Here is a 17,336-nt window from a genome sequence, read left to right as displayed (position 1 = left end):
CATTCAGAGACCAGCTAGACTTTGGTTCCAGATTATCAACTGCCCTTGGGTCCCCAGGAGAAACCTGGCTACTCCAGGAAGCTTAGTGAAGAATTGGCCAGGACTGACATATAGCAGCCTTGAACCCTGACATGGATAGAGAGCTGGCAACTCTGACTTTGAGGTTCAGTGTAGCTTTATGCTCACACTAACAAGAGGGCCTCAGTGTCCTGGGAGGACTAGATGCATCATCAGAGTAAGAGCGGATGGTGAGTAATAAACATGTTTCTTTCATTACGATTTCTACATAGCCATGATGATCAACTAGTGTGTTATGGAAAACAGGGAAAGAATGCGCTAACTAAAAAGAACAGGTAGTTTCCTAGTGACTTGGTCCTCATATTATGCCTAATTAATAGGCAAAGGAATGATAATCTTCCACCCCAACTCTGGCCACATTTTTGTTTCCACTTGCATAAAATGTTTCTAAACATCTCAAAAGGAACAAAGATGAGAGAAATGAAAGGATCGGTTGTGACTCAGCCCAAACACCACAGCACTGAGTGCTGACAGGCATCTGAGAACCCATTTACTCAAGGAAAGCAGTGACTTCCATTTGTCAGGACTGCTTAACTTCCATCTCTGGTCCTCCCATGCAAATTCTAGGCAAGAGAAACTGGAAAGGCAGGAATTGGGGGCTTAGGAAATGGCAGTGAAGCCATTGCAGGGTTTCTAGGGACTTTGGCATGGCCTTCACAAAGGGATGGGCAAATGCGGGTACTCTGTTGGCAGCTCTATTGCATCCGTCCTCCCTAACCTCCAGATCCACAGGAATGAGCAGTGACTCACTCAGCCTGCGTACAGCAGCCTTGTGGGAAATACAGCCAGGGTTCTACTCTAGTGTCTTCTAAAGACAAACAGGAACAACTATTCCTGATGTCACCCTCCATTCCCTGGAGAAAACCTGGATCGGAATTAGGCAAACAAACTAACAAAACAAAACAACAAAACCCTCTTGGATTTTCATGAAACAGGCTAAATGATCCCAATAAACGATGAAAACCAAATCGCATACATATCCTTAAAAATATCCCAAGGCGCCCCCTCCAGCCCAGTTTAAAAAACATTATCATCCCCTTTGCATTTAGCTGCTAAACAATCGCTTGGTATACACTGTACTGAGTGGTGACTCAGGGGCCCAACCTACCAGCTGCAGAAAAACAAAGACTAAAGATCACTGGTTGGGACTGGTTGGTAAGATCAGAGTATTAAAACAACCTGGAATAGAAATTCAACTGTGCAAGGAACAGCTGTAACATATGCTAGGTTCATTGATTTAAACAAAAAGGAGACGAGAGGACCAAGGCAGGGATAGAGTAGAAGGAAGAGGAGGGAAAGGGAGTAGCTCGTAGGGTTGGAGGACAAAGGGGGCAAAGGAGGAGCTTGATGGCCCCTAGAAAAGCACGTGCACAAGAGCTGGAGAAAGCACCCAGCAAGGCCAGGAGTCCCCATGGGCAAGTCCAGCTACGGAGAACCAGAGAAGACTCTGCGTCCACATACCAGAGAAGTTCAGCTAGTGTAAGCTCTGAAGCTACTGCTCCACATCTTGGTGAGCAAACATACTATGGATCAGATAGCACACCAGCAATTGAACTCCCTGAACATTACGATCTAAAGCTGCTGACAACCAAGAAGAGCACTCCCTACCTTGCATGGTTTTAGATTCCACCTCAGGCTGTAGTTACATTTTCAGTATAAATAAGTTGTAAGTCCATTTTGCAGTTGTTTTCCTTCTTAAGCATTTCATAACCCTTACTTTGTTCTAAAACAAATATTGAACCCATTCTGTAGGTGACAAATACCTGAGATAGAGGGGGACCTTAGGGTGCCATCATAGAACACCACACTGACAGACTGGGAAAAGGTGCTGCTGTCCTGTGTCTTCCTGAGGTTGGTGCCTCACCAAGAGAAACAACTGTCTGCAGACGGCCCGGGGCTGAGCCCTGAATCTGTTTTCACTAGAGAAAAGCAAAGTCAACTGTTTCCCCGACTCTTCTGCAGCTGGTGGCTGAGCATCCAGCTGCTCTGGCCAGAGCTCACATTCTTTCTGCAAAGACCCTAGCTGACACAATTTATAGGGTGGTCTAAGAAGCATGCTGAGCAATGTGGGTTGGAGTCACAAGACAGGACTTTCTGGCCCTGGTTGAATAGTTTCTGGGGAGGATTGGACAACTAGCCCCAACACTTTATTTTGGCTACAGATGCTCAGAGCCCCAGATGGAATGAAAAATGAAATGGCTCTTCCCTTTTATAGTCTCTAGTGAGAGGTCACAATTACATGAGGGTTTGATAGGGAGAAGACACAAAGGGCTACTCCACACCAAGTGCTCGTCTGCGTGGAAGCAGACACAGGGGCAGCAGCAGACACTGCCGGTGTTGCCAGGGGAAGGGAAGCTGAGACAACGTGGATGAGCAGAGCAGACTCGGTTACTCATCTACTTAATCCTTGGTGTTGTAACACTGGAGAAAATTGCTTTTCATGCCCAGGAGCCAGCACAGGCAACAGCCATCAGCCAAGCCATCTCAGCAAGACAGCGCATCGCAGACCAAGGCTAAGAAGCAGTATGTTAAGACTCTCTGTCGTAGTTGATAATGCTTAAGAAAAATCCACAGCAAAGTCAGCCAAGTTCCAAGTTCAGGGGAGAAGGCTGAAATCATGTTCATGGAGTAATGACCCAAAGTCAGGGTGAGCCAGAGACATTCTCATAGGATAGATGCTGAAGGCCAGTGGGTAGCAGACGGGGGCTATTATACTTACAGTGAACTGGGCCGAGTAGGCTTGACCACATCCAGGCTTGGGTCACTAGAATTCATATTGGGCTGCAGGCTGCTGCTGGAATTAAGGATGCTGTTTGCACTCGAGGAGACTGACTCCAAACTGGAGTTGATGATGCTGTTCCTCTGCTCCTCTGAAGAGAAAAAACAAACAACAACATAAAGCCCCATATGAACGCTAATAGAATAGGGATTGGCTCCTCCCACACATACAAACATTTATAAATAAGGAGACTAAAGTGAAACATCTGAAGCTTTGAAAAAGTACAGAGGAGCCAGGCACAGTAGCACGTGACTATATCTTAATATTCAGAAGGTGGAGGCAGGAGAATTAGGAGTTGAATGCCAACTTGGGATATAGGAATAAGTTTCTGTCTCAAAAACAAACAAGTCATCCAAGCAATATAAAATGAAACAAAGAAAGAGTAGAAAAGTTAAGGTCCAAAACCCAACAGGCCATGTGGGTTTTAAAGCAAAGGCCCTTTCTCGTGCTGAAGTGACATAACCCATCTTTAGTATAAGCTGGGCTCTTTCCTTATAACAGCACTCTCACATCACTTCATCTGAACTTGTCCCTTCTTTTGATTCCCAGATGGTAAGGACACAGAGAGGACCTCATAGATTGCTTGCATTCAGCCACATTTCTTTTTTCTAAAACCCCTGCCTTTGATGTCACCCTGACTGCTTACGCCATGTTATACCTCCAGATCTACAGTGCATCACCACAGAATATTAATTTGGCCATCAATTTCCAGACTAACTTGAGGCCACACCCTAGAAACATCTGTCTACTTCTGGAGTCACACATCTGAGATTTAACTTCAAGTTAATTCTTTAATAAGCAGACATGTAAGAGCAACACAGTTGTCTGTAAATGCAATACAAAAATATTGATGGTCCAAGCCATTGCATTTGTATCTGGAAATTACTAATTACTACTAATCTAGAAAACAGAAACCTGAAGTCTCTCTAAGAGCTTGCCTCCGACTGGCAATGAGAGCTCTGGCATATCCCATGTGACTTCAGGGACATCCCATGTGACCTCAGATTACCTGACCTCAGGTTGACTTTTTAATTTTATATATATGGGTGCTTTGCCTGTATGTATGCTTGTACACCACATGCATGCCCTGATGGATTCCTGGAACCTCACGTGAGTGCTGAGAATTGAACCTGGGTTCTCAGTAGCGGCAGCCAGTGCTTGTAACCATGGAGCAATTGCTCCAGCCTGACCTCAGAGTGCAAATGAATCTATGAAACGGGGAGAATGGGAACTGCCCTGCACAGCTCATGGGCTGTCCTGAGGATCAAGTGGGATCATATGCAGGAATGTGTTTTATAAACGTTGGAATACTGCTCAAAGAGAAGAACTTTCTGTTTCTTCTCATCTTAAAAGCCTTGGAAACAAGAACTGAAAGATCTGGCAGGGCTGGTGGTGTAGCTAAATGGCATGGGTACTACTGATGGAGCAGCATGTTGTAGACCTGGAATGTCTGTCCCTTCCCTCATTCCAGACACGCTGGAGTGGAGTCAGCTGGTTTTGCTGGCAATTATTTCATTTGTCAAGAAATAAGTGGGCTAATTCTTCTGGAGCCTTCGTTTATGAGTTAGGGGCATGCTACATGTCAAAGGGACAGATTGGAATCACTGACATTCTCATTTATAGATGAACCTTCGAACCTGCATCTCTGTTAGTCAGGAAAGAAATGAGAGCATTAAAAAAAAAAAAAAAAACCACTGTCCCTTGGGGGCTGGAGAGGCGGCTCAGTGGTGTGGTGAGGGGAGGGGTAGGGAGGGAGAGGAAGAAGAGAAGGAAAGGAAGGGAAGTTGGGGGTGAAAGGGAATAAGGGAAGGGAACATGAGCAGGAACTTACTATCCAGAAGAAAAAGAACTCCTGCAACATACACTAGTGACCACTTAGTACTTGAATTCGACACTAGCAGAAGGGAGATTAGCATCAGAGCACAGAAAAGAAGGCTTAAAACTTCTAGGTAGAAGCTCTTCTGATATGGTGACAGTCTTGACTGAGGGTAAGTAGTTGAATAGGAAAGTAAAGATTATTCCAGAGAAAGGGTCGGGGAGTAAAATCAAAAGCAAACCGAATGTTTCAGTGATTCCAGCAAACTACACCAAGACAAACTAAAGCATTTGGAATAAATTAAGAAATCAAGGGAAAATGACTCAGTCATGTCACTTAAGACAGGAGGCCCTGCCCGCTGTAGGCAAATGAATACCTGCTTCTGGGAGCAAAGGAAAAGGCTAGAAGACTCCCTCCGATGAAAAAGAACTCCCCCTTCACACAGGGAGCTCGACACCTGAGTCCAAATTGACTGAGGCCAGCTGTGGCAGCCCCATCAGAAGCTAGAATGGGGACATTTAGATTGGTGAAGAAGAAAGGATTACATGCTAGTGGACTTCAGAAGAAATCAACAACCAGTTATGAGTCAAGCCAATGGGCTCACAGAGGACTATGTGAATGACAAGAAGAGAAAGAATGCAGCTCTCAGGGGTGCTCCTAAGCTGGCTAAGTTGGTAAGAATGTTCTCCTTCCTCTAATGGGTTGTCAGCGAATACCTCTTTGTATATCAGCCACCAAAAGCCAGAGCACAGGATTGAGGAAATGGTGCAATAAATTCCCAGTAATAAAACACACATCAGGAATGTGGAGCTGGATACTTTTATGAAAACATATCTTAAAGCACTGACAGTAGATATAGGCTTGGTCCCTAATGAGACAAACTACTCAAGTGTTAGCATAGGCTATCTGACCCCAGAGTACCTATTAAAATGGCCTGTGAGGTCAGAGGTCACCATACGTTTCTGGTGAATAGCCCATACGTTCTGCACACCAAAACCCAGAGAACAGTCACACATTAAGTAACAAATAGAAGGGAATAATACGCAATCAGAATTTCTTCTGCTGGACTGGAGCAAGGCGGTTTTGTGGGACTGAATTGTACAGGTGCTTCAGGCAGAGACCTTGAAGCCAAAGCACTGGTGAATGTCGGCAGCACTTATGTTTTCTGTACAAATCAGGAGTGGAAAACACAAGTATGCTACCAGATCACTGCAACTAAAAAAGGAAAGCCACAGAGCAATTTTGGTGATGTTGTACTTGTTCTGGGGTTGCCATGGAAATGTGGAAGCTAAGCTCCTGCACTTTTCATATTTACTAAGTGACTGCAACTCACTCTAATGGCAACCTCATCCAACACAGGAGGCAGGATCTGTTTATCACAGAGCCCACAGGCGAAGGCTGGGAAACACAGAGCCAAGCCAAATGCACAGGTCTTGGCAGGCTTGAACTTGTCTGGCTCTATAAACACACAGAAATGAAGGATAAACATGAAGCACAGATCCTTGTCACTTTCAGGGATATTTCCCACTCTGCAGAGGCCTGTCAAAATTTGGGCTACTATGTTGTTTTTCCACAACCCCAAAAACTAGAGGTTGAGAAGGATTCAAGACTCCTCAGAGACAATTCTCTCTACTCCACCACTACACTCTTCACACTCCAACATGAGGAGAAAAGGGAGTCACAGTCAGAGACTTTCCACAGGCCCAGAGTTTTCCACAGAGAGCAGGGAGGCACAAGCACAATCCCCGTAGGCATTCTGTTGCTGTAGCTGGGAGAGAGGTGCCCTCTCCTCTGCTAGTTAAGAGTTTTGCAATGAAGTCTGTAATGCATCATCTTGACAAGATAGGATGATAATAGCATGGCAGCTTAATGAATTTTGCAATAAAAATGATGAATGCACAGCAGTTTCTGAATTTGCCATCTCTGGGAAACACCCAAGTACATGGGAAGCTTAGACTCGGGCTTTGTGACTGTGCAATGCAGATTCTTTTTGCACTATAGCTTTCCTTCCTGATAACAGAGCAGAGCAAGCCAGAAAAGCCAAGGTGGTCTGCTTCCTGCTCACTCGGTCTCAGTGCCTATGATAAAAATAATGGTCCAAACGATTTGTGTAGTATGCTTCGGCTTACAGAACAGCAGCTCAGGCAATGAATGGTGGCATAAACAAGGGACTGGTGAGTGAGAAAGAAGTATGGCCAGTGTAAGGCTTGATCATCTGTGCAGCACCCAATACGGATTTTGCCAGGTTGTCTGCAGTGAACAGCCTCTAGTTTGGTCCAGAGTGGACTGGCTAACTGATAAACTCTCTTCCTGTGGTGCTCATAATATCTTTTTCCTTTGCAAAGGAAGGAAACACCAACACAGGTAGATTTTGTGAGAGGGTGGAGAAGGCACAGCAGCTGGGCTAGGAATGCACAGACTCATAGAATGGGGCATGGAGGCCCCACGGAGAAGCATGGCCCTGAGCCTCCACACTCCCATACTGAAGGCAGCAGAGGCTCCACTTAATGGCTGTGCTGGGCACTGAATGTTTAGGGGTAACTGGACTCATTACCACACCTACCACAGCCAACTTTGCTGGCTACCCTGCTGCGGACTGCTGGTAAGAAACTATTTTTATACTACAAATCATTATAAATTGGCTTGAGACAATAAATAGATGATACAATTAGGGAACTTTGTTTGTGATTAAAAAAAAAAAAGTCAATACATAGTAAATAGGTATTCTTTTCCAATATAGAAAATACAAAGAAGCATATACATATAGTAATACCCAATATGTGCTATCTTCTAGCTATATTCATTTTGTTATTTAAACATTCAGTTATTGTGCTATATGGGCAGAACACAGACAGACTGACAGATACACACATATACACACAAAGAGATATTAGCTGTCTTTTAACGGAAAGATCACACCTAGTGCTGTATTATCTGCTTTGTTCTCGTAATGACAATGCACAGATGCAGGCCTATGACATCCTTCGTAATGGCCTATCTTAACACTCTTCTTATTTTCATCTGTCTTCTCCAGATCAGCTTAAATGGCAACATCAACTATTTGCTTTTCAGCCACACACATAAACCACACATAATTAAACAAAAAGAGCTACATTACACCTTCTGGAGCTTCTGTGACAACCAGAATCCATGTGGACAAACACGTCATCTGCCAAAGCAAACATGTGTGTCCAGAGCACTCAGAATCTCCAAAGGCAACCTGAGAAATGGCACATGCTGAAGCTTTGACTGCTCAGAGAAAGACATTCTTAAGTGTGTAAATTCCCAGTCGTTTTTCACCAAGGAAGACACATATGAGAAGTATATAAGCTAAATTCTTAGCCTCTTGCTGAGCCTGTCTGGGAGAGGGTCCAGGATGCATTAGCTGAGCTAAAAGAATTAATCAGAGCTATAATCCTAGCAGCTAGTTAACACGATCCATATGAAACAATGCCCAAGAATCCATCCTGTGCCTAATCCATCCCTACCAACCCAGAAACGTATGCCAAGGTTTCTGATGTGCCTGTGCATGAGTGTTAAGGGAGCTGACTCTCGAAGCAGGGTGGCGACATTTCCATGCTGGATGCCTCCCCTTTGGAATCTGCAGGGCCAAAGAGGGACTACATTCCTACTCAACAGTAAGGTGACACTATGACCTGGTGATAATGGCCATAATCACAGAAAACAGCTATTAGGTGCTTACTGTGTTCTAAGCCTCATGTTACAAACTTTGCACGCACTGGCTCATTTATTTATGGGAATTACCCTGCAGGACAGCTATTATTAATGATCAGGTTTACAGATGAGAAAACAAAAGTATAGAAAGGCAGAGTAATACTTTCAAGGTATCAGCACTACTAACTCTGAATACAGAGTCTCTCGTCCCAGTCACCATGTCAGGCCCCTTTACTGCCTGACAGGAAGCCCAAGAGGCAGCCTGGTTATGACAAAGCTCCAGCAGTCTTCAAGGTCCCTACCCCACTCAGCTGCTGTTGGTCTACCTTGAGTTAGTGCAGCGACCAGGGCGTGGATCTCCTGCCTCTGACCGTCCTGGAGAAGATGAAGCATATCCACAGTCACTAAGTGTCCTACAGTCTAATGCTTGCTGATGTCTAAGAACCATTGTTCCAAGGACTTCCTCTCAACATCTTTGTGTCAATACTAAAAACTGGGGATAAGATCACTCTTTGTTGTCAATCTGCAGCCTCTTGGAGGAGATGGTAGAGGTGTAAGATCTTACTGCAGGCTCTCTCCAGCTCTTCTGCCTCTGCTTTCCATAGCTGTCCTGCAGAGGTACAGCTTGGTGTTAGTGCTCTTCACTGGAATATACCAGTCCTGTTTCTGCTGGGCGGCAGTTGGTGTGGAAACCCAGGGGTTACACAGTAATCCCCCTTGCTACCCTCCGTCTGGTGGCACAGTTGAAAAACCTCCTTCCATCTGTTCAGAGGTGATCACAAATGAGAGTGCCTGGGCCCAGCATGTTAAAACCATACAAACTGCTTTTAGCAGTACTGGTGCTGGATCTGGAAGGAAGGCTGCCACCTGGCTATAGACTGTCAGTGTGCATATTAAGAACTCATTCAATATGGCTCAGCTGCCCCAGAAGTATCCATGGAAGCTGGGACAGATGGCTTTTCCTACTTCCGAATCTCAACTTAGCAAGGTTTTCACTTCTATGGCTCAAAAACTGATGAAAGTCTCCTTGCAAAGACAAGATGGCATAGGGAAGGGAGGCCATGTGGGTGACAAACTCTAGCTATCTGCCTAAAGCCTCCAGTCTCAGTTTATCTGTCTATAAATTGCAGCTGAGTGCCTTCCTACCTCAGAGGATTACCAATTAGGGGCAGGAGAAGAAATAATGATGGGCTTAGCGTGATGGCTGGCACATTACTTGAGCTAGAATTGCTTTTATCATCGTTACTGAGTGAGGCTCAAATGAAGCTTAGTCTCAAGGGTTCTTTATAAAATGTATCCATTTATTCTTCCACACTGGATCCCCAGCCTAACACAATTTAACTTGCAGATCCACGAGAAGAACTGCAAATACTTGCTCTTCCAGACTAGGCCACAGCAGTCACCCCTAACCAAACCATGTCTCCCAGGATCTAGCCCACACATTAAAACTGAAATTCTGGGTCAGGGTGGTTAATGGTTTAGCTTTGAGGGACAGTGAATGGGTACAAATCTCCTACTTATTTTTTCCTGGGTGATCCTGAGTGCATGGCTGAATATAAATTTTATTTTCCTTCTGCTGGAAAATAGGGACATTACCTGTGTCACATAATTTTAAGGTTAAAATTATGGTGTTATACACAGAGCCTAGCATGGAGGAAAAAACCAATAACCCTATATTCCTATATAGTAAACATAGATAAAGGAAAAGAGATTTTAATGGATAAATGTCTTCTACTTCAAGGGGAAACTATATTTCCACAGCCCCGGCTAGGACTTACAGCCCTGCTCAGGCTGCTCTGCATCAAAGACATCCTTTGCAGCCTTTGCCCGGATTTGAACCCCCATTTCCTTCAGTATCTTTCTCAAAATTCCCCCTTTCAGAAAACACTCCTTGGCCAACTACAGACATCTCTGCCAGCTAGTCCTTCCCCTCCTCACGACTATTCAGTGGTTTTCTGATGATTTGCATGTGTTGCTACAATGGCTTCTAAAGTTCATCACTTTCTTTGTTCTTTTCTAGAATCTCCATCTCAGGGGCTGTTCCCATGCCCTACTTCTACCACACACCGATAAAGCCTTCAGACTGACCCAGTTCTCCACCTAGATCAGAGCAGGAGGAACTTTCTGGCTCCCTGTCCTGCAAAGAGGCCATTATCATCACAAGTGCAGCCTTAGGTTTGGGGAAAAGGAAAAGGCAAGTTGGAGAAGTCTTCACTCACTCCATAAATGGAAGCTCAAAGTCATGTGTGGGTACTGGGTACGCAGAAGGGAAAGCTCCTCCTGGAAAATGAGATGCATGCCCATTCTAGCTCCATTCAAGCTTCTGGACACTTCCACCAGACAATTCTGTGAGTCAGAAGTAAAGGTGCAAAGACAGGACCAGGCTTATAAACTCTCAATGTGACCTTTAGGACTGTCCTCTAAGAAAAAAAAGGCCAGTGAAAACATGAGGCTACAAACACTGGCCCAGATTTCTGTCTTGAGAGAAAGGAATGGGCCTCAACTTCTGTAGACCAGGGCCCATGAAGTGGAGTGCTGGTCTATGGAAAACTACAACCAGACCTCAGAGGAAGGTTCCTGAATGTTCCTGCAAAGTACCTTACTTGAGGATAGCAGGGCTACGCAATACAATGCTATCAAAATGCAGGCACTGCAGAGAAGAAAAAGGAGAATAATGAGGCTCAAAAGAGATCAGTCAGGGGGCTGAAGAGATGGCTCAGTGGTCTAAGAGCACTGTCTGCTCTTCCAAAGGACTCAGGTTCAATTCCAAGCACCCACATGGCTGTTTACAACTGTCTGTAACTCCAGTTCCAAGGGATCTGACATCCTTATACTAATGCCAGGTGCAGTGGCGCACACCTTTAATCCCAGCACTGGGGAGGCAGAGGCAGGCAGATCTCTGTGAGTTCGAGGCCAGCCTGGTCCACAAAGGGTTCCAGGACAGCCAAGGCTACACAGAGAAACCCTGTCTCAAAACAAAATTAAACAAAACAAAAAACTAAACAACCAAACCAAACCAAACAAACAAACAAACAAAAACAAGAAAGAGATCAGACAGACAGAAGAGGAGATGAGCTTCCATAAAGCAGATTTGTCCGTTGTGAAAAAAACGGCGAGGTGTGCATGCATGTGTACATACTACATGTGCATACTCAGCCAGCACAAGCTTTCAAATGGTTTCGGCTCTGTGGCAGACAGGACATTTAAGTGCATCTGACAGTCCCTTACTGTTAGATGAACAAGTGTCTACAGTCAGTATCTGAGCTCCATTCTAGCCAAGTGAGCAAATTAAGAGGGAAGATTGAAGTTGATCAAAATTGAGACCCAGGCCTGTGGACATTATGCCTTCCACAGGTGGGTCTGAGGTGGAATGTGGGGGGACGTCTTTAACTTAGTAGCTAGGCATTTATTTTAATATATGGCATCGAATAATGGAACGAGTAAATCAAAATTCAGGTTTTCATATATTTGAAACACCAAAATTGAGGGCATGTGAAGAAGTGTTGCCATTAGATCAATTTAAAATGTGTTAAAGAAGGAATATACAGAAATAATGTGGTCACAGCCCGAACAGTAAAAGTATAAATGACTGAACTAAGGCACTGAGGAGGCCTTATTTGAAGGATGCTAGTCTATGGACATACGCAGTCTGCTTTCGCAGATCACCCTGAACCTGAGCTTTCACTCCAAAGGTTGCTCTAACAAAGCTTTCTGCCTTTGTCCATAAGCTGAACAAAAAGAAGCTTGAATTGCACGGAAACTTTACAGGGCACTGTCACCTCCTGGAGACAGTGACAATGGAGCACGATTAAATCAGAACTTGCCACCTCCTGGTCCAGTCCTCCTTGCACCACCCACTTCCTAGTCCCTGCTAGGGAGCTTTCCACAGAAGCCTAGGCACCATTTAATTTCCGTTTGAGCACTGATTTTTACTATAAAATGCACATAATTTTATATTCACATACACTGTGCAAACAAAGCACAACTAGATATAAGTACTACACACGTGCATATTCAGAGTTTTCTACTGAAATGCCTTTTATAGATGTTAGACCCTCTACTAATATCCACGTGGAGACTGCAGCCCTACTTCTGGTCACTGGGAGGAAGCTGTATTGCTTCATCGCCCGCACCCAGGACAAGGTAGTCTGTTCTGCAGCTGAGACATGCCTTCTTTCACACTTCCTTTACTTTCGGCCCCCGTCTCCTATGATAAGCTCTAATCTCAGGCAAAGAGCTAAGAGATTGCCTCCTCCTCTCCCTCTTCTCTCCTCAGTGCTGTAAAGTGTGCTCCAGGACCAGGTCCAGGGTTTCTGCTGCTCTAGGATGACCACAGGCCGGCAGTACCTGAAGCCTGCGGAAATGAAACAGTGTGCCCTGTCCCTGTCTGCACTGCACACTGCTCAGCAGGAAACCTTAGGTGACCTGGCGCTCCTGGAAACCTGAGAAGTGCATTACCCTGTAGCCTGATGCCTTATCCTCTCAGAAGATGGGGATGAGGTCAGTCCTGTTCCTAGTGTTCCCTGGTACACGCAGCGGGGCCCAGGTTCTGAGCCGAGTATGGAAAGAATGAACCCCACCAGATGTTTAAGAAGAATACAGGCTTCTGTTAGAAAGGAAGCCAATGCCACGGCGGAGTCCAACATGCCCATGGCCTAGGGACTCCTCTAGGAACTGATATGAAGGGAATGGTCTGAGTAGAAATGAAGAGATTTAAATATAAGAACATGACAGTAGCTTTACTTATGAAAGCAAAGTACTTGCTGTTAAGCAAATGCTGCTGGCTTCCAAGGTATAGCCTTCCTATGGGAAATCAAAACATCTTTAAATGCAGTAAGGTCTGACAGCAGAAAAGGTTTGATTCCATGAGTTATGGTAAGAAAAAGGCCTTTACTTTTCAATATAAAAGGACATAAAACCTCGAGAGAAGAAAATAAAACAACACAGTGCAGCTATGAATCTTTTGCTTTCTAAGGTAAATTAGGTTACGATCCTCTCTGTGCCTTTGCTGCAGTAGTTCATCAGTCTTTGCCATCTTCATAGCCACAGTTGTCGTCGACATCCAAGTGTCTGCTGAGGACTGACTCTGTCGCTGGCATATCTGACACATTTACATTTTCACAAACGCCGTCGGCTTCCCAGCAGAGCTCAAGGCCTCAATTACTACACTGTACAAGTCTCTTGTTACAGGAACTCAGGCCCAATCCCAGACCTCCGAAGAGATCTGAGATTTTGGAAAAACCACCATCCTTAACTGTCAAGAATAGGAGACAGAGGCTCTCCAAAAGTCATCCATCGTCATCCATGGAGGCAGAATTCCCACCGGGGCAATCTAGAGCTTTCTGCTAGGGCATTGCGTGGCCTCCCTTAATACACATTCCTTTACAAAAGTAGTTGTAAGCAGTACAGTAATTCTCTCACTCAAAAATGAGCACCTTACAGACTGGCCTTGTTTTCATATCTCTAGTCTGTGAAGGCACCATGCAAATGCCAGCTGCATGGTAGAACCAGTCTTGGTGTCCATGTGTAGCAGCAGCCATATGCCAGATGCTGCAATGACTAATTTTGTTAGTCCTCATGTCTAACCTCTGGGGTGAGCACTGCTATGCCTCCTACAGACAAGCAAAATGAGGATGAAAGAGGTAAAAGCTTTCTCCTGTGGTAAAGCTGGTATTAAGGCCCAATGCTAACTGACCTCCAGTAGTTCATCAGGCCTGCACTCCATTGACTAACGGCTTATTGTTTGTTTTGAGGCATGTTTTGCTATGTAGCTTTGGCTAGCCTGCTACTTTCCTATGTAGACCAGGCTAGTTTCAGAAGTGTAGAAATCCTCCTCTGCTGCCCCTGGCCCCCAACTCTTGAGACACCAATTTCTTGTGACAAAAACTGAAATATGACTGTATACTTTAGGGCCTTATACTCAACTATTGCAAAGAACTCAGAGGTCCTGAGATGAAAACGTTTCCTACATTTGTAGTGACATTTCTCTTCTATTTGGATAGAGAGGAATTATTCTCTGACTCAATAATGAATCCCAAATACTTTAAAGTGTCAACATATAGAAGAGTGAAAGCATAAGCAGAGACCCGGCTTCCACAAGCACACTCTAATGGGACATGTGCCTCCCTCCAATAATAACGTCAACCCAAGTCAGCGGAGAAGAACTGTTTCTATGAGAGCTGCCAAGGAAGGAGGAGCCTCAGGCATGGACAGAGCCAGGCTCTTGCTGTGCAGCAGAGAGGAGGCACCGATCATTGCACAGACACATATGAGTCTCCTGCTCAGCCACTGAACCAGGCAGGACACAGAGTCTTCAGGACACCAAAGGCCAGCAGCACACAACAAGGCTAAGGATGTCTCCACAGCCCATACTGGCCCCGGGCAGCAGACTCACGTTTTTCTGTGGATGGCACAGCATGGAAGAGCGTCAGGGGCCTCTCACTGCACGATGGAGGCTTGGAGTCGCTGCTTTTCTTTCGGGACAGGTGTAGCTGGGCGTTTGTGAGGGGCACATCAGGCACGGTGTTGAATATCTACACGTCAGGGTGACAAAAAGATACACAGTTATGTGAACTAGGAAGAAAGCGCAGGCCTGAGGCATTAGGACCGGGAGCATGGTGGTGGCTAAGAACAAGGAAGGAAAGCTGGGCAAGGCCTCCTGACCTACAGGCCTCCTCAGGGACCTTCTAGGAACTGGGCTGGGGCATTTCCTCCAGCAGCCGACCCTAGACTTCACTTCTCCTTTTAATCTCCTCTACCCCAGTTTTTATGGGTCTCCTCTGCTGTATGTGAGGGAACGGGAAGCAGAGAGACAACCTAGGCCACTGTGTGCTGACAGGGAAGGTTTTTTACTGCTTTTCTCCAGAACCAATTAATCCAAAAGCCTTTCTTTTCTTCACTGGGTCCTGTCCCCAGTTATTTACAACTGTTTCACTATTTTATTTCACATCATAAAACATATTTGAATTATGTTCCCAAACTGATGCAGAACAGGGAACATTTTCCCTCCTCACTCATCCTGCAGCTCTGTGTTAACTGTGAAGGTGAGCTGTATCTTATTTCAAAGGATGGAAGCGGGTGACCCCATAAGGTGTGCGTGCACACACGCACGCGCACATGCACACGCACACACACACACACAGAGACACGTGCACACAGATACATGCACAGATGCAGGTATATGCACACAACACGCACCATTTTGGAAAATGTAGAAAAGTCTAAAGAAAACAGAAAATTTCTTCAGTTCAATTATTTACATATTATAACTTTTAGGACTTAGGTTTTATGTTTTAATAAGTTTTAAAAATCACTTTGTTGTTATTATTTAAGAGCATGTATAGTAGTTTCTCTTTTAATTCTTGTGATAAATTCCAGGCAAGAAGCAACTTAAGGATATGGATTTGTGATATAAGGGTGCAGTGTATCATAACACAGACATGAGATAAGCATACTGTCTATCATAGTGTAGATGTGTAGTAGGGATGCCAGCTGTCCTAGTGTGCAAGTGAGGTCTATCACAGTGTGGACATGAAGTAAGTATACCATATATCATGGTGTGGAACGTGAGGTAAAGGTGTCGTCTATCACATTACAGATATGAGGTAAGGGTACCGTCTAGCAGAGTGTGGATGTCATATAAAGGTGACGTCTATCACAGTGTGGATATGATGTCAAGGTGCCGTCTATCACAGTGTGAAAGTTATGCTGCTGTGAGTGGCCAATAGCTGTTGCAGCAGGAGCACGTGGTTGCTTGCTCACATCTCAATGGATCAGAAATCCCAGACAGAGACTGGGAGAAGAGAGTGTGGCTATAATCCCCAAAGTCTGCCCCCAGTGACCTCTACTTCCAGATATGCACTACATCCCAAAATACCCTGGACTATCAAAACAAGAGTTTCATATGGAAGCCTGTGGGGGACACTGCACACTCAAGTCAACAAAGTAAAAAGCAGCGAGACGAGACTATTACTGACTCTTACTTGCCTACTACAGAATTTCCTTATGGCCAGCACTTACAAGGTGCTTACCATATAAAAGTAGCTTGCCACTCACTGTGGGTCCTGGGGGGCTAGTCACAGCACTCTGTGCTTTAGCAGCAGTTTGCTCAATTCCCGGCAATTCTGCATAGCTTCTCATGTCCCAGCATTACAAAGAACCAAAGCATACAAAATGAAGCCGTCACGCTTATAGATATAATTACCGAAGATAACGCAGGCTCCCTTTTTCTCAGATTCCTTTGTAAATGCATATGATAATAGCCCTCATTCAAACAATCAGCAAAACTCTTTTGAACATCCACTTTACAAAGGCACCCTACGTGTAGCAGTGAATGAGACAAATGTGCTCCCTGTGGTTAGAGGATTTACAATCTTGTAGCTGTGATAGACTAAGTGTTTGCAGCCTGGAGCTGAGTCCTCTGAACAAGCTCTCATTTAATGCTAAGCACACATTTCCACAGCCGACATTATATTCTTCACATAGTATTATATGCTATGTATCTCACATAACATTATAGTGCAGCCTTCTCCCTTCAATGAAAAACACCTCCAAAGATGAGTCATAAGGGTTACATAAGCTCCTCACTTTGCTGAGATACTATGGCTGACAGATCCTTTTGTCATAATCCCTTACACAGTGACACTAGCCTCCTGGATATCCTCTTTCCAATGGTCAAAGTCACAGGAGGATAGCAGTAGCCCTCCCCATAGCCCCTTCCCTTGATGGCTCTAGTTGTTCCACACTGTTCTTGTGGCCCTCTTCTCCATGTATGTATTTTAAAGAAACTCCCAAAAGCTGATATGCAGAAAGTGAAGTCATAGGAATTATGAGAGTTTCAGCACAAACAGCGGCTCTCCCTGGGTTGGCAGGTCCTTGGCTTTGAGGATGTCAGCCAGCCGGTTAGGCCAGTCTCAGTCCCAAGCACAGCTGTCAGAGGGAAGGCAGCGTCACCATCTCTACATTGTCCCTAGTTAACTCAAACTTGAA

At 44.9% G+C, this 17,336-nt stretch overlaps 1 protein-coding gene across 2 annotated transcripts in view; it reads right to left on the bottom strand.

Moving 5' to 3' along the window:
• Positions 1-17,336, bottom strand: part of Arhgap26 (Rho GTPase activating protein 26) — a 382,948-nt gene that overhangs the window by 63,940 nt on the left and 301,672 nt on the right. For both annotated transcript variants that reach the window (XM_051163712.1, XM_051163713.1), the window contains exons 19-20: positions 14,743-14,881; positions 2,798-2,948 (exon numbers count right to left, since the gene is read on the bottom strand). In XM_051163712.1, coding sequence (XP_051019669.1) covers positions 2,798-2,948; positions 14,743-14,881 — 290 coding nt within the window. The remainder of the gene's footprint in view (positions 1-2,797; positions 2,949-14,742; positions 14,882-17,336) is intronic.

The sequence above is a fragment of the Acomys russatus genome, chromosome 20 (genome assembly GCF_903995435.1).
Source record: "Acomys russatus chromosome 20, mAcoRus1.1, whole genome shotgun sequence".
Classification (NCBI taxonomy): Eukaryota; Metazoa; Chordata; class Mammalia; order Rodentia; family Muridae; genus Acomys; species Acomys russatus.
This window is presented reverse-complemented; position numbering and strand designations above follow the sequence as displayed.